The sequence below is a fragment of the Cervus canadensis genome, chromosome 22, assembly GCF_019320065.1.
Source record: "Cervus canadensis isolate Bull #8, Minnesota chromosome 22, ASM1932006v1, whole genome shotgun sequence".
Classification (NCBI taxonomy): Eukaryota; Metazoa; Chordata; class Mammalia; order Artiodactyla; family Cervidae; genus Cervus; species Cervus canadensis.
Genome location: NC_057407.1, coordinates 55185869 through 55212199, shown reverse-complemented (window position 1 = coordinate 55212199; position 26331 = coordinate 55185869). Strand labels below are relative to the sequence as shown.

At 40.0% G+C, this 26331-nt stretch overlaps 1 protein-coding gene across 3 annotated transcripts in view; it reads left to right on the top strand.

Annotated features, from left to right (window-relative positions):
• RBMS3 (RNA binding motif single stranded interacting protein 3) overlaps positions 1–26331 on the top strand; it is a 1027957-nt gene that overhangs the window by 131127 nt on the left and 870499 nt on the right. For all 3 annotated transcript variants that reach the window (XM_043442422.1, XM_043442424.1, XM_043442423.1), the window contains exon 2: positions 671–844. In XM_043442422.1, the coding sequence (XP_043298357.1) occupies positions 671–844 (174 nt within the window). The remainder of the gene's footprint in view (positions 1–670; positions 845–26331) is intronic.

Below are 26331 nucleotides of genomic sequence, written 5' to 3'. Positions count from 1 at the left end.
ACAGTTGGATATATTTAACATTTGGCAATTTGATTGATATTTTCCTGTTCCTTTAATTTTAATTACATTGGACCAGTTGGGGGTAAATGATGATTTCAAATCCTTAATCATTTTGCTGTCATTAGGTAGTGTAATAGCGATGTGCTGGAATGTGTCCTGATTTCTGCTGACGTCTCCCATAGGAGAGCAGTAGACTCATGGAATTTAAAGACCATTTGGAGTCAGGAACCAACCTGTGCCTTGTTCCAACCTTTGTAAACTAAGATATTTGTTTACCACATTCATATAAAACTAATGGTGAATTTCCAAGGTGAACCTTGTGATGAAAGGACATTTATGTAATTGAAAATATTACCATTGCTGTCACCAGTAGGGTGGATCTTAGTTTTGAAAGATGGAGTTACATGTTATGACTAGGAAAAACTGTTTTCAATAAGATTAATTTCAATGAGCCTTTGTGCTTTGCGATCCAGTCAAAATTCTAATAGTAAGAAAATACTTCTATCCCAGTCAGAATACTATTTTATGCCTCCCCTTAAGAAATCAGGCATTGCCTTTAAGCAGCCAAATTCTATCCCATGATTATGCATGGGAGTGCACAGTGCTATACACTGCTGGCTTAGGTTCTATACGGAGCTGTCTTTACATTGCATTTCTTTCTTTTTGATAGTCCAGCTCCACGGTGAGAGCCTATCAAACCAGTAAATCTCGAGTGACCATGAGCCCTGGCTTCAGCTCCCAATGGAACAGCAGCCAGCCAGCCTGGAATGCATACTCCTTTCCAAGAGCAAGCTTGCACTATCAGTCCCACGCCAGCTATGCCTACTGTACCGGACACCCTGCTGTAAGTATTCCACTTTTCTGTATCTAGTGAATTGGATGCTTAAGCAGGTACATTTTGAATCCAGAGTTGGTATCTCTGTATTAAGTGAGCACTCCTTCCACTGTTATAACTCTTCTGTAATAAGAATATGCTGCTGCTGAGTGAAGCAGTGAGAAATGGAGACTGTCTTAAGCATTTAAATGATGTACCTTTGCTGAGAATTGGCGTCTTATTTAAAGTTATTTCCAGGTGAAATTGGTTGGCAGAATTTTCAGAATGGTGTTGGTGTGACGGCTGAATGTACGAAGGTCTCTGGTTTTATTTTCTGACTTCCTCCTGGCTTTTCTTATGAATTTCGTTTGTTGTTTTTGCACTGGAGAGGGTGTCTTTCAAAGTGACAATTCCATCATTCGCCTTGTTAGTATAAACAAATACTAACATATGTAAATTCATTAGTAGGATATTTTCCACAGAACTCTGAGGTTCTTGGCATAAATGACTCAAAGGGCAAGAGAAAGAAACATTTAGTGACGAGAAATAAGCTCATGGAATTTGAGAACCTTTTAGAACAGAGTACCTGTTTTTGCCATTGTTTTCTGTGTCTCAGTCCAGTTCTCATACACTAAGATTTTTGTTGTTGTAAATTATACTTACATGCTTGGAAAAATTATATTGAATGCTGATTAGGAACACATCTGTTTTCTGCTAAAAATATAAGTACAAGACTCTTCGTGAATGAGAGACCTTTAAAAATAAGTCATAGCTGTTTAAAACAAGTATACTTACAGGCCAATATATATGAATTTTATGGTAACTACAAGTCAAAAATCTACAATAGATGCATATAAAACTAAATAAAGAGAAAAGAACCCAAACTAAAACTGAAGAAAATCATCAAATCAGAAGGGGAGAAACTAAAAGAAGAAAAGAACTACAAAAACACCAGAAAATAAGAAATAATACCACAGTAAACACATACCTGTCAATAATCACTTTAAATATCAGTGTACTAAATAACCCAAAAAAAAAGACATGAGTGGCTTATTGGCTAGAAACACACAAACACAGAGAAGACCTAAGCCCCATCTATAATATGCTGCCTACAAGAAAAAAAGAAAAAAAAAAGCTCACTTCAGAGCTAAAGACACATAGAGACTGAAAGTGAAGGTATGAAAAAAATATTCCATAAAATGGAAAATGAAATAAAGTTAGGGTAACAACACTCATATCAGACCAAGTACGATTTAAAGCAAAGTGTGTAAGAAGACACCAAAAGGGCATTGTATAATGAAAAGCTGGGGGTCCATCCAAGAAGAGTCTATCACATTCACAAATATGTTTGCACCTAATACAGGAGAAACAAAATATATAAAGCAAATATTACCAGACATAAGGGGAAAATTTGTCTGTAACACAATAATAGTAAAGAACTTTAACATCCAGTTTACATGAATGGATAGATCATCTAAACACAAAGTCAATAAGGAAATGGTGGCTTTCAGTAACACATTAGACAAGGCAAACTTAATAGATATCTATTGGATATTCTATCCCCAAACAGCAGAATATACATTCTTTTCAAGTGTAAGTGGAATGTTCTTCAGGATAGATTACATGCTAAGACACAATAATCCACAATAAATTTAAGATTGAAATTGTGTCAAGCATTGTTTCCAAAAACAAGGGTAGGAAACCAGAAATCAAATACAGGAAGAAGAGTGAGGGGAAAAAAAAAGCACAGACATGTGGAGGCTAAAAGTCTTGCAATTAAGAACAATGGAGCCATGAAGAAATCAAAGAGGAAATCAAAATGTACCTTGAGATGAACGACAATAACAACATAACTTCCTAAAATCTATGGGATGCAGAAAAGCAGTTGTAAGACATAAAGGTTATAACAAAACAGACCTATTCCCAAGAAATAAGAAAAATGCAAAGCAAACAACTGAACTTTCCATCTAAAGAAATTAGCAAAAAAAAGAACAACCAGAGCACAAATTCAAAAGAAATAAGAAAATAATAAAGATCAGAGAGGAAGCAAGTAAAATAGTGACAAAAATAATAAGCAAAGATCAATTAAACTAATAGCTGTCTTTTGAAAAAATAAACAGAATTGATGATCCAGGTTCATTAAGAAAAAATGTATGAGTGCCCAAATAAAATTAAATATGAAAGAAGAGAATTTACAGGCAACATTGTTGTCGTTCAGTTGCTCGGTTGTGTCCGGCTCTGCGACCCCATGGACTGCAGCATGCCAGGCCTCCATGTCCTTCTCCATCTCCCTAAGTCCACTCAAACTCATGTCCATTTAGTCAGTGATGTCATCCAACCTTCTCATTGGATTGTCCCTTTCTCTTCCTGCCTTCAGTCTTTCCCAGAATCAGGCTGTTTCTAATGAATCAGCTCTTTGCATCAGCTGGACAAAGTATTGGAACTTCAGCTTCAGCTTCAGCATCAGTCCTTCCAATGAATATTCAGGATTAATTTCCTTTGGGATTGACTGGTTGGATCTCTTCGTAGCCCAAAGGATTCTCAAGAGTCTTCTCCAACACCACAGTTCAAAAGTATAAATTCTTAGGCTCTCAGTCTTCTTTATGGTCCAGTTCTCACAACCATACATGACTATTGAAAAAAACCATAGCTTTGACTATATATAGACCTTTGTTGGCAAAGTGATGCCTCTGCTTTTTAATATGCTGTCTAGGTTGGTCATAGCTTTTCTTTCAAACAGCAAGTGTCTTTTAATTTCATGGCTGCAGTCACCATCTGCAGTGATTTTGGAGCCCAAGAAAATAAAGTCTGTCACTGTTTCCATTGTTTCCCCATCTACTTGCCATGAAGTCATGGGGCCAGATGCCATGATCTTAGTTTTTTGAATGTTGAGTTTTAAGCCAACTTTTTCACTCTCCTCTTTCACCTTTATCAAGAGGCTCTATAGTTCCTCTTTGCTTTTGACCATAAGGGTGGTGTCATCTGCATACCTGAGGTTATTGATATTTCTCCCAGCAGTCTTGTTTCCAGCTTGTACTTCACCTGTCCTGGCATTTCATATGATGTACTCTGCATAGTAGTTAATAAGCAGGGTGACAATATACAGCCTTGATATACTCTTTTCCCAATTTGGAACCAGTCTGTTGTTCCATGTCCAGTGCTAACTGTTGCTTCTTGACCTGCATACAGGTTTCTGAAGAGTCAGATGAGGTGGTCTGGTATTCCCATCTCTTGAAGAATTTTTCATAGTTTGTTGTGATCCACACAATCAAAGGCTTTTAGCACAGTAAATCAAGCAGAAGTAGATATTTTTCTGGAATTCTTTTACTTTTTCTATGATCCAGTGGATGTTGGCAATTTGATCTCTGATTCCTCTGTCTTTTCTAAATCCAGCTTGAACATCTGGCAGTTCATGGTTCACATATTGCTGAAGCCTGGCTTGGAGAATTTTGAGCATTACTTTGCTAGCGTGTGAAATGAGAGCAATTGTGTGATAGTTTTAACATACTTACAGAAATACAAACAATCATAAGAGGATATTATAAGCAGTTATATTCTACCATATCAGACGACCTAGGAAAATGGATAAATTCCTAGAAGTATACAATTTTCCTAGACTGTTGTTCAGTCACTATGTTGTGTCTGACTCTGTGACCCCATAGACTACGGCATGCCAGTGTTCCCTGTCCTTCACTATCTTTCAGAGTTTCCTCAAGTTCATGTCCATTGAGTTCCTGAGGCTACATATAGTCATCTGATTCTCTGCCACCCCCTTCTCCTTTTACCTTCAATCTTTCCCAGCATCATGTCTTTTCCAATGAGTCAGCTCTCACATCAGGTAGCCAAAGTATTCTAAAACTGATTCTAGAAGCAATAGAAAAACAGAATAGACTGTTTACTAGTTTTGACGCTGATTCAGTAATCAAAAAACTTCCAACAAACCAAAGTCCGGGACTGAAGAGCTTCACAGGGGAATTCTACTAAACAATTAAAAGAAGGGTTAATATCTTTTTTTCTCAAATTGTGCCAAAAATGGAAGAAGATTGAATATTTCCAAACTCATTCTACAAGGTCAGTGTTACTCTGAAATGAAAACTAGACAAAAGCACTAAAAAAAAAAATAAAGTTAAAAGCCAGTATCCCTGATGCACATAGACATAAAAGTCCTCAGCAAAATATTAGCAAACCAAATTCAACAATCTATAAAAATTATCATACATCATGATCGAATGGGATGTATTCCAGAGATGTAAGGATAGTTCACTATCTGCAAATCAGTCAATAAGATATGCCACATTAACAAAACTAAGAGTAAAAATCCCATGACTATTTCCATAGATATAGAAAAAGCATTTGATAGAATTCAACATCCGTTATGATAAAAGCTCTCAACAAAATTATTGTAGAGGGAACATACCTCATCATAATAAAGACCAGTCATGACAAAGTCACAGTTAACATTTTACTCAATGGTGAAAAGTTTCCAAGGATTTTCCTCTAGAATTAGGAACAAGAAAAGGATGTCCACTCTTGCCATTTCTATTTAACATAGTATTGGAAGTTCTAGCCACATCATTCAGACAAGAAAAAGAAATAAAAGGCATCTAAATTGGAAGAGAAGGAAAACTTTCACTATTTGCAGATGACAAATACGTAAAAAACCCTAAAGTTGCCACCAAAATCTAGTAGTACTATTTATGAATTCAGTAAAGTTGCAGGATACATGATTACTATACAGAAATTGCTTGCATTTGTATACACTAATAATGAACAATCAGAAAGAGAAATCAAGAAAACAATCACATTTACAAATGCATAAAATAAATAAATAAATAAATACCTAGGAATACATTTAACCAAGAAAGTAAAAGACTTGTACTGTGAAAACTTTAAAACATTGATGAAAGAAATTGAAAACAATGCAAATAAATGAAAAGATACCCTGTGTTCATGCATTAGAAGTATTAATACTGTTAACATGTCTATACTACCCAAAACAACTACAGAATTAATATAATCCCTAACAAAATACCCATGAAACTTTTCATATTATTATAACTAATAATCCTAAAATTTCTATGGAATCATAAAGGACCCCAAAGAGCCAAAGTAATCTTGAAAAATAACACAAAGCTACAGATATCCCGTTCTGTAACAGATTATACTACAAAGCTCCAGTCATCAAAATAGTATGGTTTTGGCATGAAAAACAATGCATTGATCAATGGAATAGAATAAAGAATTCAGAATAAACCCACACGCATATGCTCAATTACTATATGACAAAGGAAGCAAGAATATACAATGGGGGAAAAGACAATCTCTTTAACAAGTGGTGCTAGAAAAACTGGACAACTACATGCAAAAGAATCAAATTGCACTTCTTTCTCACACCGTATACAGAAATAAACTCAAAGGAAATGAAAGACATAAATGTAAGGCCTGAAACCGTAAAAATCCTAGAAGAAAACCTAGGTGGTATGCTGTTTGACATGGGTCTTAACAATATTTTGTGTATGTGTCTACTTAGTCAAATGAAACAGAAGTAAAACTAAGTAAATGAAACTACATGAAACTAAAAGGCTTTTGCATAGTGAAGAAATTATCAGCAAAATGAAAAGACAGCCTACCGAACGAGAGATGTTTGCAAGGTATATGTCTGATATGGGTTAATACCCAAAATATGTAAAGAACTCATACTGCTCAATGCAAAAATAACATGATTTAAAATTTGGCAGAGGACCTGAATAGGCATTTTTCTAAAGAACACTTGCAGATGGAATTCTCTGGGTTCTGTGGTTAGCGTTCTGTACTTCCATCACAGGGGGCACAGGTTCCTTCTCTGGTTGGGGAACTAAGATCTCACATGCTGCATAGTGTGACCAAAGGGGGGAAAAAAATAATACATACAGATGGTTAATAGTTAACATGAATAGTTAACATTTCAGTATCACAGATAGTCAGATAAATGCAATTGAAGACTGCAATGAGCTATCACCTCACACCTGTCAGAATAGCCATCATCAAAAATAACAAGTGTTGATAAAGATGTAGAGAAAAATAAATCTTGTGCACTGTTGGTCAGAGTGTAAATTGCTGTAACCACTATGGAAAACTGTGTGAAGTTTCTTCAAAAAAGTAAAAATAAAACTGTCGCATGATTCAGCCATATCATACCTGGGTATTTATTTAAAGAAAAGGAAAATGTTAATTTGAAAAATACATATGCACCCTAATGTTCATATCAACCTTATTTACGATAGCTAAGATATGGAAACAACGCAGCTGTTCACTAACATAAGCTGTGAGATGGGTACACTTACACATGTCCACCATGGACTATCACTCATCTGTAGAAAATGAAACTGTGTCTTTGTGACAACACAGGTAGACGGGCAGAGTGTCATGCTTAGTGAAACAGGTCAGAGAAAGACAAATACTGTATGTTTTTGCTTATATGTGGAATTAAAAAATAAAACGGAAACAAACTCACAGATACAGAGAGGAAACCTAGTGGCTATGAGACGAGAGGGATTGGGGAGAGGCAAGATGGTTTAAGGGGATTAAGAGGTACAGACTGCTAGGTATGCAAGAAATGCTACAAGATGTAGTACACAGAGCAAGGAATGTTGACAACAATTTATAATTACTTTACTTGGAGTATGAAGTGAAGTGAAAGTCACTCAGTCATGTCTGACTCTACAGTCCATAGAATTCTCTGGGTCAGAATACTGGAGTGGGTAGCTGTTCCCTTCTCCAGGTTATCTTCCCAACCCAGGGATCAAACCCAGGTCTCCTGCATTGCAGGTGGATTCTTCACCCGCTGAGCCACAAGGGAAGCCCAGGAATACTGCAGTGGGTAGGCTATCTCTTCTCCAGAGGATCTTCCCAACCCAGGAATTGAACCAGCGTCTCCTGCACTGCAGGCAGATTCTTTACCAAGTGAGCTAACAGGAAAGCGCTATTTGGAGTACAGTATTGAATCACTATGTTGTATACCTGAAACTTATATAATATTGTAAATTAATTATACTCCAATTAAAAAAACATTAAAGGCCCTATATGCTTCTCACAGTAACTCCTTTAATCATCAGTAAATGTAAACGTGGATTCTTCAGTGTTCAGAAGGGCAATGGTGACTTCTGCATTTTGGCTCTTCGTTTTGCATTTCAAGGTTATGGAATCATGAAGTGTCTCAAGATTCTAAACTGAGATAATTTGTCTCCAGTATCATGACATAAAGTCACTTAAGGGAAGACACAATGAATTTACTCATTATGTAAATTGGTGTAACTTTATTATAAGATGATTTGGAAAAAAATATCAAAATTTAAATTGCACATAGTTTTGACTCAATAATTAAATTTTTGGCATTTCACTGGATATATACAAGATGTATTCCTAAGGATGATGCTTGCAATATTTTTTACAAGTACTTGGAAAAGGAACCTGAACAAGCTTCATTCACTTTTATTTATCCATGCTTTCAAAAATGTGTGAAGCCTGATTATGTAGTCATTGTATTCCATCATTCTTCTAGCTGAACGAGGCTCAGAAGTGAAAGAAAAAATCTTAATCTCAGGGGGCTTCCATTCTAGGGAATAGGGAAGCTGGCAACTACATAAATAGACATATGAATTAATAAAAGGAAGCAAACCAGAAAATAATACAGCAAGGTTCAGTGTTATGTGGAAATTCAAAATAGGCTGAAATGATGGAGAAGAACAAGGTGTCTCCATGAGTTGTATTTTCAGCATGTCATCAGTTGGGAGCCAGGTTTCCTCTGAGATCCTGATAAAATTTAACTTTAGTATTGGCATTGCTTTCATGGATATGACATCAAAAGCACAGGCAACCAAAGCTAAAACAAACAACTGGGGTTTCCCAAATTGAACTGCTTCTGCAAAGCAAACAAAAACAAATGGAAAAACAAACAAAACCCTGAAAAAAAACAATCAATAGAATGAAGAAACAGCATAATAAATTAGGGAATATTTTCAAACTATAATCTAATGAGGGGTTAATGTCCAGAATATATAAGGAACTCAAACAACTTGAATAACCCTGGTTAAAAAATGAACAATGATCTGAATAGACATTTCCCCAAAGAAGACATAAAAGTAACCAACAGACAGAGGAAAAGTTGGGGCTTCCCAGGTGGCACTAGTGATAAAGGATCTGCCTGCCAATGCAGGAGACACAAGAGATGAGGGTTTGATCCTTGGGTCAAGGACGATCCTCTGGAGAAGGAAATGGCAACCCGCTCCAGCATTGCTTGGAAATTTCCATGGACGGAGGAGCCTGGTGGGTTATAGCCTATTTTGCCACAAAGAGCCGCGCAAGACTGAGCTACTGAGCACACACACAGACACAAAGGAAGAAGGTACTCAGCATCATCAGTCACCAGGGAAAGGAAAGTCAGAATCACAGTGGGGTGGTACTTCACACATCTTAGAATGGCTGTATCAAAAAGAGAAAAGGTACATGTTGGCAAGAATGTGGGGGAAAGGGAAACTTTGTACACTGTTGGTGGAAAGGTAAATTGGTCCAGTCATAATGGGAAGCAGTATGGTAATTCCTTGAAGTAGTAAAAATAGAGTTGCTGTCTGCACGTGTATCGAAATGAAATGAAGTGCCTAGTATTAATTAAATTTATTAGCAAAAGCTAGAAAGAAAGAAAGAGCTCTAACTATGCAGAGGTCACCAGGAAGAGCACAGAGCACCCCAAACAGGGGAAGCAGAGTGGAGGGCCTGAGGCAGGACTGAGCCTGAGTGTCCTCCACCCAGAGGGAGCGTGTGCCCTGGGGAGGATGGAAGGAGGTCAGGTCTGAGGGAAAGGCGGTGACCAGAGTCCGCGGCTCTTTGTAATGCAGAGGGAGTTTGTATTTTATTTAAGTCTGGTGGAAAACCTTTGGAGTGTTGGAAGCAAGGAAATTAAATTACATGATTTAGTATATTTTAGGACTGAGTTCGGCTGCTGAGTGAAGAATTTCTGGTAACAGAAAAAGAGGGAAATCAGGAAGTCAGATTAGGCTAATATTACATACACACACATAGAAAAGCACATGTGCATGTCTGTACACGTGTGTGAGTTTACTTCTGTAAAACGGAACTGAAGACCTGTAGTAAGAGGATGACTTTTTCTTATGTATCCTTTGACTTGTTGGATCTTCAAAAACGTTTGCAACTTGTTTTCATAGTAACAAAAGACAAGTTACATATATATTACATAAATTTTTTTAGTAAATCGTTGCCTATCTAAATTGTCTCTTTAGCTTTTCCCTTCAGTCATTATTTGTCAAGCCAAATTATAACAAATTATAATTTAATGCAGCATTTCAAGTCATACTCTTATTGGCCTCAAGGCCATCTGTAAGTAGCTGACACTGAGCACTTAATATTTTTTCAAACTCTGAATTGAGCACCTTTATGCATATTATATACATACATGTATTCAATATAGACCCAGGATGTAATTACTAGTATTATCATTGTTTTAAGGATTAGTGAAATAGAGCCTAGGAAAATTAATATCTTGCTCAGAGTTACATAGCTAGTAGTGAAATTTGAGGCAGTCAGGTTTCCAATCTGCATTCTTATCCTGTATTTTATGTGTATTATGTTCCTTGTCATTGAGTCCCTGTGTCTTTATTTACATGTTGAGAATGACTCTGTGACTGTACCTCAGATACAACTCTTTTTAATCATTTAATTTAAATGTGCATGTACTTCTCAATACTCCTTAGAGATATACTTGTATTTGTAAGATATTGCATTGTAGGTCTGGAGTTCGGAATAAAATAGGTGTTATTCTGTCTTGGAAACCACTGGGATAATTACAGGATATCTAGCCACTTTTTTGTGCTTCAAAATCCAGAAACTGATACTTTCTTTTGTTACACCACTGGGAGTAAAGTGAGTCAAATATGGAAAGTAGAAGCAAAAGATTAGAATATACTTTAAAAAATAGTCATAGGTGTTGTACTTCTGATTTCAAGGATACTCTAAGGATCAGTGTTAAAGCCTACTTGACATTCTCCTGTTATTTCCACAGTTAAACTTTTCTTTTGCATTTTCCTCCTCTGCCTAATCAAATGGCATTGAATTCTTGACTCCAAGATCAGTGCCCATTTAATTCTGCCACTGCTATATAAAAGAAATGATGTTATCTGATAATAAACCAGATGGCCAATATAGGGAGACTTGGAAAGCTAGCTTGTGATGACAACATACAAAAACGTTGACAGCCTCCTAACTTTAACTCGGGTCCCTATTGCAATCAAAATACTAGAGAAATCATTTGGGCTCCAAAATGTGACAGTATATCCCACTGCTGCCACGCAGTGTAAGATCCACATGGGTTTTGTGGTTCAAACCACGGAAACGGAATTCCGGTCTGAAGAGACTGCCCATGATTTTCTTGAGTCATATAATTTAGTAGTCTTTAATGAAGCTGTAAATGTTCTGCCTGCCTTGTGAGAGTTTGGCCCTTTTTCCTAAGTTTCTGGTTTGATTGAAGATTTCCAGCTCTTCAGTTTCCTGGGGTTAGGAGGGTGTCAGCCAATGCAGTGTTTGTGTAGTCAGTAGTTGCTTCACTCCCCTGCTACTGAGGAATGCTGATACCCTCCGAGTGTCTGGTTAGTTAACTTGCTATCATTAGCCCATAGAAATCTCAGAATACAGCCAGGTCTCTTCCTGACTGAGTAAACCCTCTGTACACTGTACACCTTTCCTATGGCTGCTGTAACTAATTACCATAAGCGTGAGGGCTTTAAACAACACAGGATTATTCCCTTACACTGCTGGAGGTTGGGAGTCCACAGTGGGTTTTCCTGAGCTGAAATCAGGTATTAGCAAGGCTGCACTCCCTCTGGGGCTTCTAGGGGCAAATCTGTCCCTTGCCTTTTCCAACTTCTAGCAATATGTTCCTTGTATACCTTGGCTCTTGGGTTATTCTTTCATTTTTAAGGTCAGCATCATAGCATCTTTGTCTTTTTTATCTTCATCTATGTCTCTTTTTATCTTCACTCTGGCTTTTCTGTAGTCAAATCTCTCTCTGCTTCTATTTCACAAAGATACTTGTGATTACACTTCAGGGCCCACCCAAATAATGCAATAATCTCCTCACACAAAGATCATTAACTTAACGACATCTGCAAAGTTCTTTTGCCACCTAAGGTAACACATCTTCCAGGAATCAGGTTTTGAACATGTGGATGGACTAATTATTCAACTACCACAATAATACTCCTCAGTGACTCAGTGGCTAATTCTGAGCCATTAGGTAATTAATCAGGGCTTCCTGAAATTTATGAGACTTTTCACTGAGAGATATAATGTGAGAGGGGATTTTTAGGGGTCAGTTCAGTTTGGTCGCTCAGTCGTGTCCGACTCTGCGACCCCATGAGCTGCAGCACGCCAGGCCTCCCTGTCCATCACCAGCTCCTGGAGTTCACCCAAACCCATGTCCATTGAGTCGGTGATGCCATCTAGCCATCTCATCCTCTGTCGTCCACTTCTCCTCCTGCCTTCAGTCTTTCCCAGCATCAGGGTATTTTCCAATGAGTCAGCTCTTTGCATCAGGTGGCCAAAGTATTGGAGTTTCAGCTTCAACATCAGTTCTTCCAATGAACACCCAGGACTGATCTCCTTTAGGATGGACTGGTTGGATCTCCTTGCAGTCCAAGGGACTCTCAAGAGCTTCTCCAACACCACAGTTCAAAAGCATCAATTCTTTGGCACTCGGCTTTCTTTCTAGTCCAACTCTCACATCCGTACATGATCACTGGAAAAACCACAGCCTTGACTAGACGGACCTTTGTCGGCAAAGTAATGTCTCTGCTTTTTAATATGCTATCTAGGTTGGTCATAACTTTGCTTCCAAGGAGTAAGTGTCTTTTAATTTCATGGCTGCAATCACCATCTGCAATGATTTTGGAGCCCAGAAATATAAACTCAGCTACTGTTTCCACTGTTTCCCCATCTATCTGCCATGTAGTGATGGGACTGGATGCTATGATCTTACTTGGCTGAATGTTGAGCTTTAAGCTAACTTTTTCACTCTCCTCTTTCACTTTCATCAAGAGGCTCTTCAGTTCTTCACTTTCTACCATAAGGGTGGCGTCATCTGCATATCTGAGGTTATTGATATGTCTCCCAGCAATCTTGATTCCAGTTTGTGCTTCATCCAGCCCAGCATTTCCCATGATGTACTCTGCATCATGTTATATAAGCAGGGTGACAATATACAGCCTTGACGTACTCCTTTTCCTATTTGGAACCAGTCTGTTGTTCCATGTCTAGCTCTAACTGTTGCTTCCTGACCTGCATACAGATTTCTTAAGAGGCAGGTCAGGTGGTCTGGTATTCCCCATCTCTTTCAGAATTTTCCACAATTTATTGTGATCCACACAGTCAAAGGCTTTGGCATAGTCAATAAAACAGAAATAGATGTTTGTCTGGAACTCTCTTGCATTTTTGATGATCCATCAGATGCTGGCAATTTGATCTCTGGTTCCTCTGCCTTTTCTAAAACCAGCTTGAGCATCTGGCAGTTCACGGTTTACGTATTGCTAAAGCCTGGCTTGGAGAATTTTGAGCATTACTTTGCTACCTTGTGAGATAAGTGCAATTGTGCGGTAGTTTGACCATTCTTTGGCATTGCCTTTCTTTGGGAATGGAATGAAAACTGACCTTTTCCAGTCTTGTGGCCACTGCTGAGTTTTCCAAATTTGCTGGCATATCGAGTGCAGCACTTTCACAGCATCATCGTTTAGGCTTTGAAATAGCTCAACTGGAATTCCATCACCTCCACTAGCTTTGTTTGTAGTGGTGCTTCCTAAGGCCCACTTGACTTCACATTCCAGGATGTCTGGCTCTAGGTGAGTGTGAGTGATCACATCATCATGATTATCTGGGTCGTGAAGATCTTTTTTATAATAAAGTTCTAAAATTGTCATAATCTGTGACAATTTAAAATTATTGACACTCACTGGCATATATTTGTTCTGAATCCACTGTTTTTCTTCTTATAAAATGAGATGATAATGACTCTAATATATATCTTAAAAGAAAATGTGAAGACAAGATGATTAAAACTCTACTAACATGTAATCCATAGCACTAGTGAAAAAATCAGGCAAATGAATAAAAACTATCCAGATATATAGAGTGGCCACTTCAACTTGAGATATAAAGTGGCAAAAAATAATATTCAAAATGTTCAACTAGTGTAATAATATAATTGACAATTGTATGAAATATACCATACTCTTTTCATTGACTACAGATGTTGATGATATATCATGTACATTTCTTACTTGATCATAATATTTCTACTGCATTTCATTTGTAAACTTATTCCAATAATGTTCAAATAGTATATTGACTCAGGTGCTGGTTTTGATCTTTCATTTGATGCTTTTCGTCAGCAGCTGAGTGATAACCCTGTTCGCTTTATGATTTGCCACAGGGAACTACATCAAATTTCCAGCAACTTCCTATGACCTGAGAGCCATGAAGTGACTGGGGATCACGTTCATGGTAAAAGAAGGGGGTTCACTGGGCTGCCCTTCACACTCGCTCTCTAGGACCCCACCTCTGTTCCTCACCTGCACCTTTCTTTTCCCACAGCTGGAATGGTGTCATTTGGGTGATGCTGGGGACATGGAGAGCAGGAGAAGGGAAGTGGGAAAAGATAAAAAGTAGACGAGATGTATCTGATCCTCACTGCTGAGCCCAGGGGCCTGTGTATTATTCTTTGTGCCAACCACAAGGCAGTATGACCAGGTACAACTGAGCTAGTCATGGAGACAAAGCAAAGAGGCTAAAGAAATAAAGAGATAAAGTAAATTAAAAAGTGATAGCTGTGTGCTCAGAGGCTGATGCTGCCTGGAAGTCGTGAAGGTTTCTGCTGAGGTCCTGTCTCTCTTTCAAGAGAATACCAGACAGGTAGGAGAGGAAATGTGGGCAGCCTAGGCCTAGAGTTCTCTTTCTAAAAAAATTCTGCCAGGAAAGGGGTGGAGACCACAACACTGCCTGCTAGAGGACTCTCTCTTTTAGTTATGAATAGGGTTCCAGGAGATTCCCTGTCTGGAAACTTTGTTTCTAAATACAGGAACAACTGCCTTCCATTAGGAATTAAGTTGTCAAATAAAATGAGGGTTTCACAAACCTATCAGAGAGGACATTAGCTCACACTGAAGGCATTTATTTTCTGTCTATGTCCATGACACCCAGTTGTCTTAATAGTTGCTCCTTGAACCCAGACCCACCCTTGACAGAGACAAGCATTTCTTTGGGAGTTGTACAGAAGACGTTACAAAATGTGCCAAGTCTCCTTTCCCCTACACAAGGACTTTGTGTTCAAGGCAACCCAGCAACTTTGGAAATAAATGGAAAACATTTCAAGGAGACTGAAAACTGACAAGTTTTCAGTGAAATAAGGACCAGATCTTCAGCTTCCATGACTTTTCTTTTGTAAACAGATTGCCCTATAAATTACCCTTATCCCAATATCTGGGTCACCATCTAGCCTGATTTTCCTGGTTTATGTTTATTTCTTAAGAGTTGTTATTAACTAGTGTTTCCTTTTGCTTTCAAAAATGTTCAAGTTGAGAAGATATTTTCTATGGTCTCCCTACCACAGCCTAAAAAAAAGCATATTCCTTGCACATAAATCTTACTTTGGTCTGTTCCCTCAGGATGTGAAAACTTCCCAGGAGGGTGCCCATGAAGGAGACTCCTCATGTGATAATTAATCAATCTTCTTAAAGCAGGGGGTCTTCTAGTATTTCCCATCTGTGTATGTGTCTCTGTACTATTTTATTTAAACTCATAATGAAACTTCTAGGTAACTTAAAAATGGGAAAAAGAGTACAGAAATTTTCAAAATTCTTCTCGGAATGTGTCACCAGAGTTTAAAGACTTCTACTCAATACTAATTTCCCCCCCCCCCCATATCATGGAGGTTGTTCACAGTGAGCAAAGCTATTCACAGCTCAGGACTCAGCCCTCAGCCTTGTTCAGTTGTTCTTTTTTTATTTTTTGTTCAGTCGTTCTAAAGGCCGAAAGATTGCCTATCCCTACACATCTGTTTTGTTTTCATATTATATCACTTCTAAGGCTACCAGTCTCCCCACACTCATAAAATCTGCTGTAAGACTAAATATACAAAGCATATAATAACATGGTTACCTTCATTGATGTTGGGGTAAAGATCTTTATCAGCTAGAACACTCCTGCTGTAGATAACAGAGAAGCCAAGTGGCAGTGAATTCAAAGAGAAAGGTGCATATTGGCTGTCTTAGCACAAAGTCTGGAAGTAGATGTGTGTGCTTCTGTGCACCAAGATGGCTGCAATAACACTTCCATCCCGCATGCTTTTATTCAATGTGACACTACCATTCTCTTACCAAGAAGTGGGGCCTAAGTGCCCTCTTTGAACCTGGCCTGTGTGACTCACTTTTACTCAATAGAACGTGGCAGAAGTGATGCTGCATGGCTTCCAGATCAAGTTGCCTCCTTCCAGATGACTGTTCTTCTCCTTTAGCCCAGGGTTATGTGCATACAGCTGGGAAAGAGAAAGGCATGCACTTTCACCTAGCTCCCTTAAAAAGCTTGGTTTCTGAATGCCCTCTCTCGGCACACCCTTTCTGTCTGGCTCTGCAACCCCATGAACAACAGCACACCAGGCTTCCCTGTCCTTCATCTCCCAGAGTTTGTTCAAACTCATTTCTATTGAGTTGTTGATGTCATCCAACCATCTCAACCTCTGTTGTCCCCTTCTCCTGCCTTCAATCTTTCCAGCATCAGGGTCTTTTCTAATGAGTCTGCTCTTCACATCAGATAGCCAAAGTACTGGAGCTTCAGCTTCAGCATCAGTCCTTCCAGTGAATATTCAGGGTTGATGTCCTTTAGGACTGACTGGTTTGATCTCCTTGCAGTCCAAGGGACACTCAAGAGTCTTCTCCAGCACCACAGTTTGAAAGCATCCATTATTTGGTGCTCAGCCTAGTTTATGGTCCAACTCTCACATCCATACACAACTACTGGAAAATCCATAGCTTTAACTATTATGTACCTTTGTTGGCAAAATGATTTCTCTGCTTTTTAATTCATTGTCTAGGTTTGTCATAATTTTTCTTCTAAGAAGCAAATGTCTTTTAATTTTGTGGCTGCATTCACTGTCCACAGTGATTTTGGAACCCAAGAATATAAAATCTGCCACTGTTTCCACTTTTTCTCTATCTATTTGACATGAAGTGATGGGACCAGATGCCGTGATCTTAGTTTTGAATGTTGAGTTTTAAGCTGGCTTTTTTTAACTCTCCTTTTTCAACCTCATCAAGAAGCTCTTCAGTTCCTCTTTGCTTTCTGCCATTAGAGTGGAATCATCTGCATATCTGAGGTTGTTGATATTTCTCTTGGCAATCTTGATAAGACTTTTCATTCACCCAGCCTGTCATTTTGCATGATGTACTCTACACATAAGTTAACTAAGCAGGAAGGCAATACACAGCCTTGTTGTACTCCTTTCCCAATTTTGAATCAGTCAGTTGTTCCATGTCCGGTTCTAACTGTTGCTTCTTGACCCACATACAGGTTTCTCAGGAGGCAGGTAAGGTGGTATTCCCTTACCAGGGAATTCCCTGGTATTCCCATCTTTTTAAGAATTTTCCGCAGGTTGCTGTGATCCACACAACAAAGGCTTTACCATAGTCAATGAAACAGAAGTAGATGTTTTTATGGAATTCCCTTGCTTTTTCTGTGATTCAGCGGATTTTGGTGATTTGATCTCTGGTTTCTCTGCCTTTTCTAAATTCAACTACACATCTGGAAACTTTCAGTTCATGTAAAACAAGATGGCTGCAGTCTTACATCACTGAAGCTTGAATGGCTTGTTGCTCAGAAAGAGCAGCTGGAACAGGAGGCGTTTCTAAGTTGGCACAGCAGTCAGTGAGCACCATTAAGATGACACAGGCTTTTTCTTTCTTCTCTGCCACCCTCGGGCACAAGACAGCACCCACAATTCCAAACCGGTCACTTAATACAGCAGCATCTCAGAAAGGAGGTGTCATGGTCTGGTGGGGGGTGATTGGAAAAGAATTTCCAGACATGAGACAGAAGGAGAGGGAAATAAAGTTTGTTAGAGTGGGAGACGCTGTTAGTACAGTGGGCCAGCTCAAGGGAGAACTGATGTTGAACAGGGGTCCTTCGTCCACTTTTATACGCAGGGTACAAGGAGTGGGATAGGGGTCTTGCGGGTCATTTGGTGATGGGATGAGGCACGTATACTGGGTGGGGGAAGAGTAGGGCAAATACTCCTCCCTATGGGGTAGGAGGGGAGACAGGTTACACTGTTCCATTAATAGTTACAATATGGGGGAGGGAAGGATGATCTGGGTCTGGTTTTCCCGTTCCCGCCTTCCAAGACCCTCCTCGGTTCAATCTGCTCTTTCGTCCTTGGGTCACCACATTCCAATTCTCTGGCCCCTTTTGATACCCTGCTCATGGATAACTATCTAAATATTTCCCTTCTCCGGCATTTGGGAACCCAGTCTCAAAGGAAAAGGGGCGAAGACCACTCTGGCTTCTTCAGGCTGTACAGGGTGTCGTGGGGCTCTGGGTTCCCTTTGCCTGTTCTCTGTCAGGATGCATTTACGGAGGGAGATGAGAGCCCACGGAATGATAGGGTGGCTTGTTTCAGCATTGTCTGGGTGTTGGCCAGAAAATATTCTTTTCAAACTATGACTTGGAAATTTGTTGTATTCTAGAAGAAACAAACTTGACAAGAAAGTTAAAGGTACATGGTCCAAAGATGAATAGAAATAGAAAAGCTGCCCAGGGGCTAGCCAGGAGAACCAGGACCAGACACTGGCTCGTGACATTCGTGTTTCTCAAGGTACAAGAAGATGCAAGAATTTGGGCTCATAAAATCTTTACCTGAAAACATCTGACTATCTATCTGAAGGCTGGTTCTTCTGGGTTTTTCCCAGAGCACAGGGTGCCTTGTTTCTGATCTCCACCCTGAGCTCCTTTCAGGGGGTGCTGAAGGTCAGCAGCTTGCAGTGGTCATGATGTAATCTTTGTAGAGGCAGCTGGCGAGTGCCGACTTCCAGTGAGCAGGGTCCCTTCATAGCCACATATTTGTCCCTTCATAGCCACATATTTGACTGTGCTTTGGGGGCATTTCATGGCCACTGTGTCCCGCAGGGCTGGGAAGGCTCATTCCCAGGTTTAATGAAGATCCCATTGAGGGCCATTCGCTGTGCTGTTATTGGACCAAGCATTGCGAGGAGCAAAAGTCTCTGGACCATCGCTGTGTTACTAGCCTCTTGGTCCAGGAAAATATTCCCTCTTGTTGCTTCTTCCCATATCTAGAGTTATATTATCACAATCATTGATCGCATATGGAACTGCATATCAGCCTTTTACCACAGGCTCAGTCACACATTTGGTAACGTAAGAAACAATCTTCTCAAGCAAATGACATAGAAAATAGTATAGCAAGCAGTTATTAGTAAGGTCATAAGCAAGACTTATAAGTTAAAAACCTTCATTAAGTAGAGCCCAGTATGCAGCAGGTCATTTGACTTGACTTGTTAAATGCCTGTCACCTGGTATTAATCTCCCGGTTGTACATCATGGAACATCTGATGTTTATCTGAAAATTGGTTACTGAGATAAGCTTTAGAAACAAACTTAGAGTATCTTTTTTAATAACTTAATTAAATCTTTTAGCAATAGAACATAACAACAAGGAACTATGTCAGAAAGGAGTCTTAGTAAACACTGGCCCTTAATTAACAAAATTAGAAACTTAGCTTAACAATTAACAAAACTTAATATTAAGCTGGTTTTAGAGAAGGCAGAGGAACCAGAGATCGAATTGCCAATATCCGCTGGATCATCGAAAAAGCAACAGAGTTCCAGAAAAACATCTATTTCTGCTTTATTGACTACGCCAAAGCCTTCGACTGTGTGGATCACAATAAACTGGAAAATTCTGAAAGAGACTAGAATACTAGACCACCTGACCTGCCTCTTGAGAAACCTGTATGCAGGTCAGGAAGCAACAGTTAGAACTAGACATGGAACAACAGACTGGTTCCAAATAGGAAAAGGAGTATGTCAAGGCTGTATATTGTCACCCTGCTTATTTAACTTATATGCAGAGTACATCATGAGAAATGCTGGGCTGGAAGAAGCGCAAGCTGGAATCAAGATTGCTGGGAGAAATATCAATAACCTTAGATATGCAGATGACACCACCCTTATGGCAGAAAGTGAAGAGGAACTAAAGAGCCTCTTGATGAAAGTGAAAAATGAGAGCAAAAAAGCTGGCTTAAAGCTCAACATTCAGAAAAATAAGATCATGGCATCTGGTCCCATCACTTCATGGCAAATAGATGGGGAGACAGTGGAAACAGTGTCAGACTTTATACTTCTGGGCTCCAAAATCACTGCAGATGGTGATTGCAGCCATGAAATTAAAAGACGCTTACTCCTTGGAAGGAAAGTTATGACCAACCTAGACAGCATATTAAAAAGCAGAGACGTTACTTTGCCAACAAAGGTCCGTCTGGTCAAGGCCGTGGTTTTTCCAGTGGTCATGTATGGATGTGAGAGTTGGACTGTGAAGAAAGCTGAGCACCGAAAAATTAATGCTTTTGCACTATGATGTTGGAGAAGACTCTTGAGAGTCCCTTGGACTGTAAGGAGATCCAACCAGTCCATCCTAAAGGAAATCAGTCCTGGGTGTTCATTGGAAGGACTGATGTTGAAGCTGAAACTCCAGTACTTTGGCCACCTCATGCGAAGAGTAGACTCATTTGAAAAGACCCTGATGCTGGGAGGGATTGGGGGCAGGAGGAGAAGGAGACGACAGAGGATGGGATGGCTGGATGGTATCACTGACTTGATGGGCATGGGTTTGGGTAAACTCCGGGAGCTGGTGATAGACAGGGAGGCCTGGCGTGCTGCGATTCATGGGGTCACAAAGAGTTGGACACGACTGAGCAACTGAACTGAACCGAACTGAATATTTAGTGAAACATGATTTTTTTCATTATGAGAGCATTAACCCTGTAGCCAGGGAAGGCTTTAACCCATCTAAAAAAAAATGAGGATTGTCACAGAGCTGGGAAAAACCCAAGCAGCTGTCTTGGATTTCCCATGGCCCTGACTCTGATTTACAGCTATTGTTCACCCATTTTTAATTCCCTAATTTAGGAGCAGACTGTTGTCATGTTTTTAGGAGTAGACTGTTGTCATGTTTTAAGGACATCAGGATAGCAGAAATCTAACGATGAGGACTTATTTATTTATTTGTAATTTCCGGGATATCTATATAAGTAACATCAGCCATATACTATAACCTGAGAAGATTCATCACTCCTCCAACAATATTTCGTAACTTAACATGTCAAATGAACTCAGGTAGTTTAATATCTCTCTTTGGGATGTTTCAGGGGCCCTCTGAAGCATCCCAAAGTTAGCTAGAAGTCAAATAATTTAGGAAGTGTTTTCAATAAATATCAAAAGGATTTATAACACTCAGTCAGATAGAATCATGTAAGTCACTGTGAAACAATAGTTATTCATTCACTTAGCCAAAGTTAACAAAAGATTTCAAAGGTAAACATAGAACAGATAATTTCAGAGGTAAAGAAACTTAAAATCCATTATCAAATCCAGTTCAACATCTAAAAAAACTTGTATTTATGCACAAAACTCTTCCCTTGGGGTCCAGTTTGCATAAAATCTTATCATTTTCTTCACCCATTACTTTGTTCTCCCATCCTGAAACAGCCACCCGTAAGTCAGACCTACTTCCTTTTCCCTTCATAAAATGTAATTTCATTCCTCATACCTTCTTTACTGAAAACACACATCCTACTTTCCTTAAGCAACCAAGAACTGACCTTTATATTAGCATTCTATAGATTGGTGAACATAAATACCAGTGATAATTTCTTAAAATGATTCTAGAGAACATCTCAGGATGACATCAAACATTATTCATTAATAGTCCAAAATCTCTAGTTTCTCTGTAAGAGGAAGTTAGTGTTCAGTAATGAATGTTTCACAATCTTATTTTATTTGGAAATGACCTAGCTATTCAATTAACTTCCATCACTTAGTTTACCACAACCGTAGAAATTCAGGTTACCAAAATCTGGAGAAACTATTTTAGACAGACCATTTCTAAAGTATAATTATTCTTAATAGAGTTTATATAAAAGCTCATATCTCATTTACATTTTTTTGAAGTTATTTCACTTGAGGTATTTGCTGACAAACTTGTAACAGATATAATAATATAGCAATATTGAACTTATAATAAACCTTGGCACAATGAAAATATTATGCTTAATGTTAATGACTCTTAGACATGTTTCTGCTAGATTAGCAAGCAAACATTAATACTCGATATTTAATATTGAATATTTCCCAGTTCACGTGAATCTGAAATTCATTTAGGTTAATTTCTCTTGTATTTAGAATTGTCTGATTTGTAAGCGCTTACTTTTCTTTAGGCCAATTAAAGTAGAACTCATTTGCAACTTCAGCCATATTATCAAAAAGACCAAATGACACGCACTGAGACATATATAAATCCAGACAAACAGACAGAGATCTCATAGTTTTCTGCTTGAGATTTAAAATGTCTCTTTGACCCTTTTTTTTTTTTTTTTCCTGCTTGAAGTTCTAATTTGCCCAAGGCTGGTATCTCAGACAAAGTGGACAGTGTATTTCAAGGACATGGAAAGGGTTAACTTCAAGCTTTTCCCTAGGCAGGCCTTTAAACAAGCAAGTTGTTTTTAATTGCATATGTAAAAAGAACCAGTTTTGCAATTTCCAAGAAAAAAAAATTTCGTTTTAACCAGTTTTCTCTGAAGTCTAAAGAGTATCATGGTCATCCTCTGTCAAAAAGTCATCTTTCCTTTCTGCAGTAATAGTTTTATAGCTAAAATATAGACCAAATAGTGCTCAAATTAACTCTGATATCAGGGGTAGATCAGCTGATAAAAATCTTGGATTGTCCCTCTGGTGGGAAGTGAGGTCTTTGTCCCATCAGAAGAATCTGAAGGGTTAAGGGGATTTGCAGGAGTCGGAGAAGCTGGGTCCTTCCCCTCTCTGAGGAACAGGAGTAGTTAGAAGGAAATTCTTTAGGATGTTCAGGAGTGGGTAAAGCTTGGTTCCCTTCCCACTTGAGAGAGAAGTGTAGTTAGAAGGGGATTCTTTAGAATGTTAGGAGAGTTTTTGATCCTTCAGGCTTTTGAATATAGGAGAAAGACCTGGACCAAAGGGAACCCCAGAATCCTTTCCTAGAGAGAATGTGGATATGAAAGGGCGAGTAGGGGTCATCTAGGAAATCTGATGGAGAGAGTCAGAGGGGGACAGGAGACAAGGAGGCAACTGAAAGACTGACTGAGGGCCGTGAAGGACTGAACGTAAGGAGATTCTGAGTCCATTCCCTGCTTTTGGCAAAAGCCAGGGTGCCATTCAGAGGCTTTTTTTTTGGTCCCCCAGTTTGTACTGGGGCCAGGCCTTTTGCAGGGTCAAAAATTTCCATTTTCTGAGAATGTAGCCAAGGGGCGGGTCTGAGAGAGGCTCCCAGGACTTAGCAGAACCAGTCTTAACCTGCCGCCATAGAATGGGGCCACTGAGAGTCGCCGCTGACAGAAAGGCGTCCCTTTGGTCCCCGTGATCGCTCCCTGCGGCCACCGGCACAAAAATGGCCGACCATCCCAACAGCCGCGTCTGACAGTGAGAGGCGACCCCTGAGAGCTGTTCGGCCAGGGCGCCTGTGACCCGGGCAGAGAAAGACAGATTCCCAGGAGCAACGGGGTGACTCACCGTTTGGAGATTCCCTGAAACGTGGAGGGCACTCTCGGGATGGCTCAGAGGCAACACCCAGGCTCCTCTAAATCAATCCGGACCGAAAGGCAAAGAAGTGGAAGTGACAGGGAAGAAGGCTAGGAACCAGCCTTACAATCCTATGGGGAGGCAGTGGCCGGGGGAGGATGGTCTGTTTGGCTCCAACCACTACGTGCCTGACACGGGCACAGAAGCTGTCTTGCTGGGGGCGGATGCCCCTGGGGCCTGACCTGTTCCGAGTCCCCCTTGTCCTCACAAGGGAGTCTTCATGTGGCAGGCGCCCTGACCCGTGCCCGCACAGTATCGCTGGGCCTAGTCCTCAGCTGGAAGGAGACAAAGGAGAGACCCTCGTTCCAGCACCCGCACCAGGCAGCTACTGGGCGCGGTGAGCAGTGGCCTTTGGAACACACCAGAGGGTGACCCTGGCCAGAGTTCCTCAGTTCCTTCCACAGCACTTGCCTGTTCACAGAGGGTCCCTATGAGAAAGGAGAAGCAAGAGGTGGGGAAGAGCCCCAAGTCCCCGTACAGGCCACCAAAAATGTCGTGGTCCGGGTGCAGGTTGGAAAAGAATTTCTAGACTTGAGACTGAAGGAGAGGGAAATAAAGTTTACTAGAATGGGAGACGCTGTTGGAACAGCGGGCCAGCTCAAGGGAGAACTGACGTTGAACAGGAGTCCTTAGTCCACTTTTATATGCAGGGTACAAGGAGTGGGGTAGGGGTCTTGCAGGTCATTTGGTGATTGGATGAGGCACACATACTGGGTGGGTGGAAGAATAAAGCAAAATACCTTCTCCCTATGGGGTAGGAGGGGAGACTCCTCCTACTGCTCCATTAATAGTTACAGTGTGGGGGAGGGAAGGACGATCGGTCTGGTTTTTCCCTTCCCGCCTTCCAAGACCCTCCTCGGTTCAATCTGCTCTTTCATCCTTGGGTCACCACAAGAGGGACTTTCATCTTGCACCAGTTTTGTTGAGGAGGAAACTCTTCCCTAGAATTCCTTTGGTAGATTTGCCCTTGCATCTCATTGACCAGAACTGGTCTTCCTATTCAATTTTAGACTAGTAAGGGCAAAGGAATACAGACTTCCCAACATGGGAACATGGGAACCATGAGCATTCTCAAGTCATCTGGGAATCTTTTTTTTTTTTTTTTTTTCAAAAAAATAACTAATCCCAAGCTTAACTCCCAACCTACCCACGTGACTGCAATCATAGTTGAGAATCATTGGCTTGGAACCTGACTACTTAGGTCTGGGAACCAACGGTAAAGCAACACGTGGCGGCTTTAGTTTCCACCTATGAAATAAGAATCTGTATTTTATTTACATCCCTACTTTATATGTACACAGAAGTTTGAAAAGCACCTATTTAAACAAGCTCTAATTTATCCCCTGAGGCTAGGCATATCACCTCCTGGGGCTAAACAAAGTCAAGGTTCTGTTGCAGAGAAAAAGGCAAATGACTACTGGGAAAGCAGTCAACAGTGTCTGCTACAGAGGCCCAGACTCAGGTTATCTTGCCTCCCCTGGCATGCCCTGAGGCACCTCCCTGGCAGATTAAGTTTCCTTAGGACGCAGCTCTAAAAATCATACACCGAAAGCCAACTCCTGCCTTTATCACAATGTATAAAGCCAAGCATAAATCAGCTGTGCTGCTTCTGCTTCACTGTGAGGCTGGTGGACGACTGCCATTTGCACATGGCTCTTGGAATGTATTCTTGGTCTTACTAAGCTTTCCTCCTTCTTGTGCATAATCCTTCAGGGGCTCAGTGAGCTTGCTTCCTGACTGCATAGTGTTGGTTGCCTGGTATTTGTGCATGCTACCTAGAGAAGCTGTGTCTCATCCTTGACCTCTCAACATCTTAAGCTTTGAATGAGATCATCTTTTCATTCAACAAACATGGATTGAGCACATTCTGTAAACTAGACATTGTGGTGAATGGGATAGTGATAGAAGGAAGGGTAGAAAAGGAGGAAGAATACAAAGTGTCTATATTTTCAAGATGCTTAAAAGCTAGTGGGGAAGAGATCAGAGGAAACAGACTGATCTTAGATAATGGTAGCATAGTTCTAAACCAGTGGTTCTCAAATATTAATACTACATGTGGATCCTTGTAACACAGTAGGTTGAGGAAACAGCTAAATGTTTGGATCAGGAATCAGACTAGCTGGGTTCATACCCCAGCTCTATCACTTAGTAGCTGATGACCTCAGGCAAGCTTATTGAGCCTCTAAATCAACTTTCTTCTCTATAGACTAGGAAGCTTATCACCTACTTCATGAGATCATTGTGAGAATTTAATGAGATGCATACATAGCTGTTTAGTGCAGGCTTATCTCTTATAAATCACTTAATAAATAGAAGCTATACTAAAATAGGAAAGAAATCAATTTACTTTGGGGCATCATAGAGGGCTTCCAGGCTCCCAGTTTGCACTGTTTGGATGGCTGCTTCTTTAAGACCTTGGGGCTCAAGGTTTGAATCAGAGAGAGCCTCTCTGGTACATGTGTCTGCCTGGAGATCTCAACCTTTCTCCGTCCTTGGCTGTTGAATATCCTGCTTTAGTAAATCAAGACCAGGACAGCATCATAACTTTGCCCAGGGTCTGTCATTTCTAGTGACACAAAGATCTA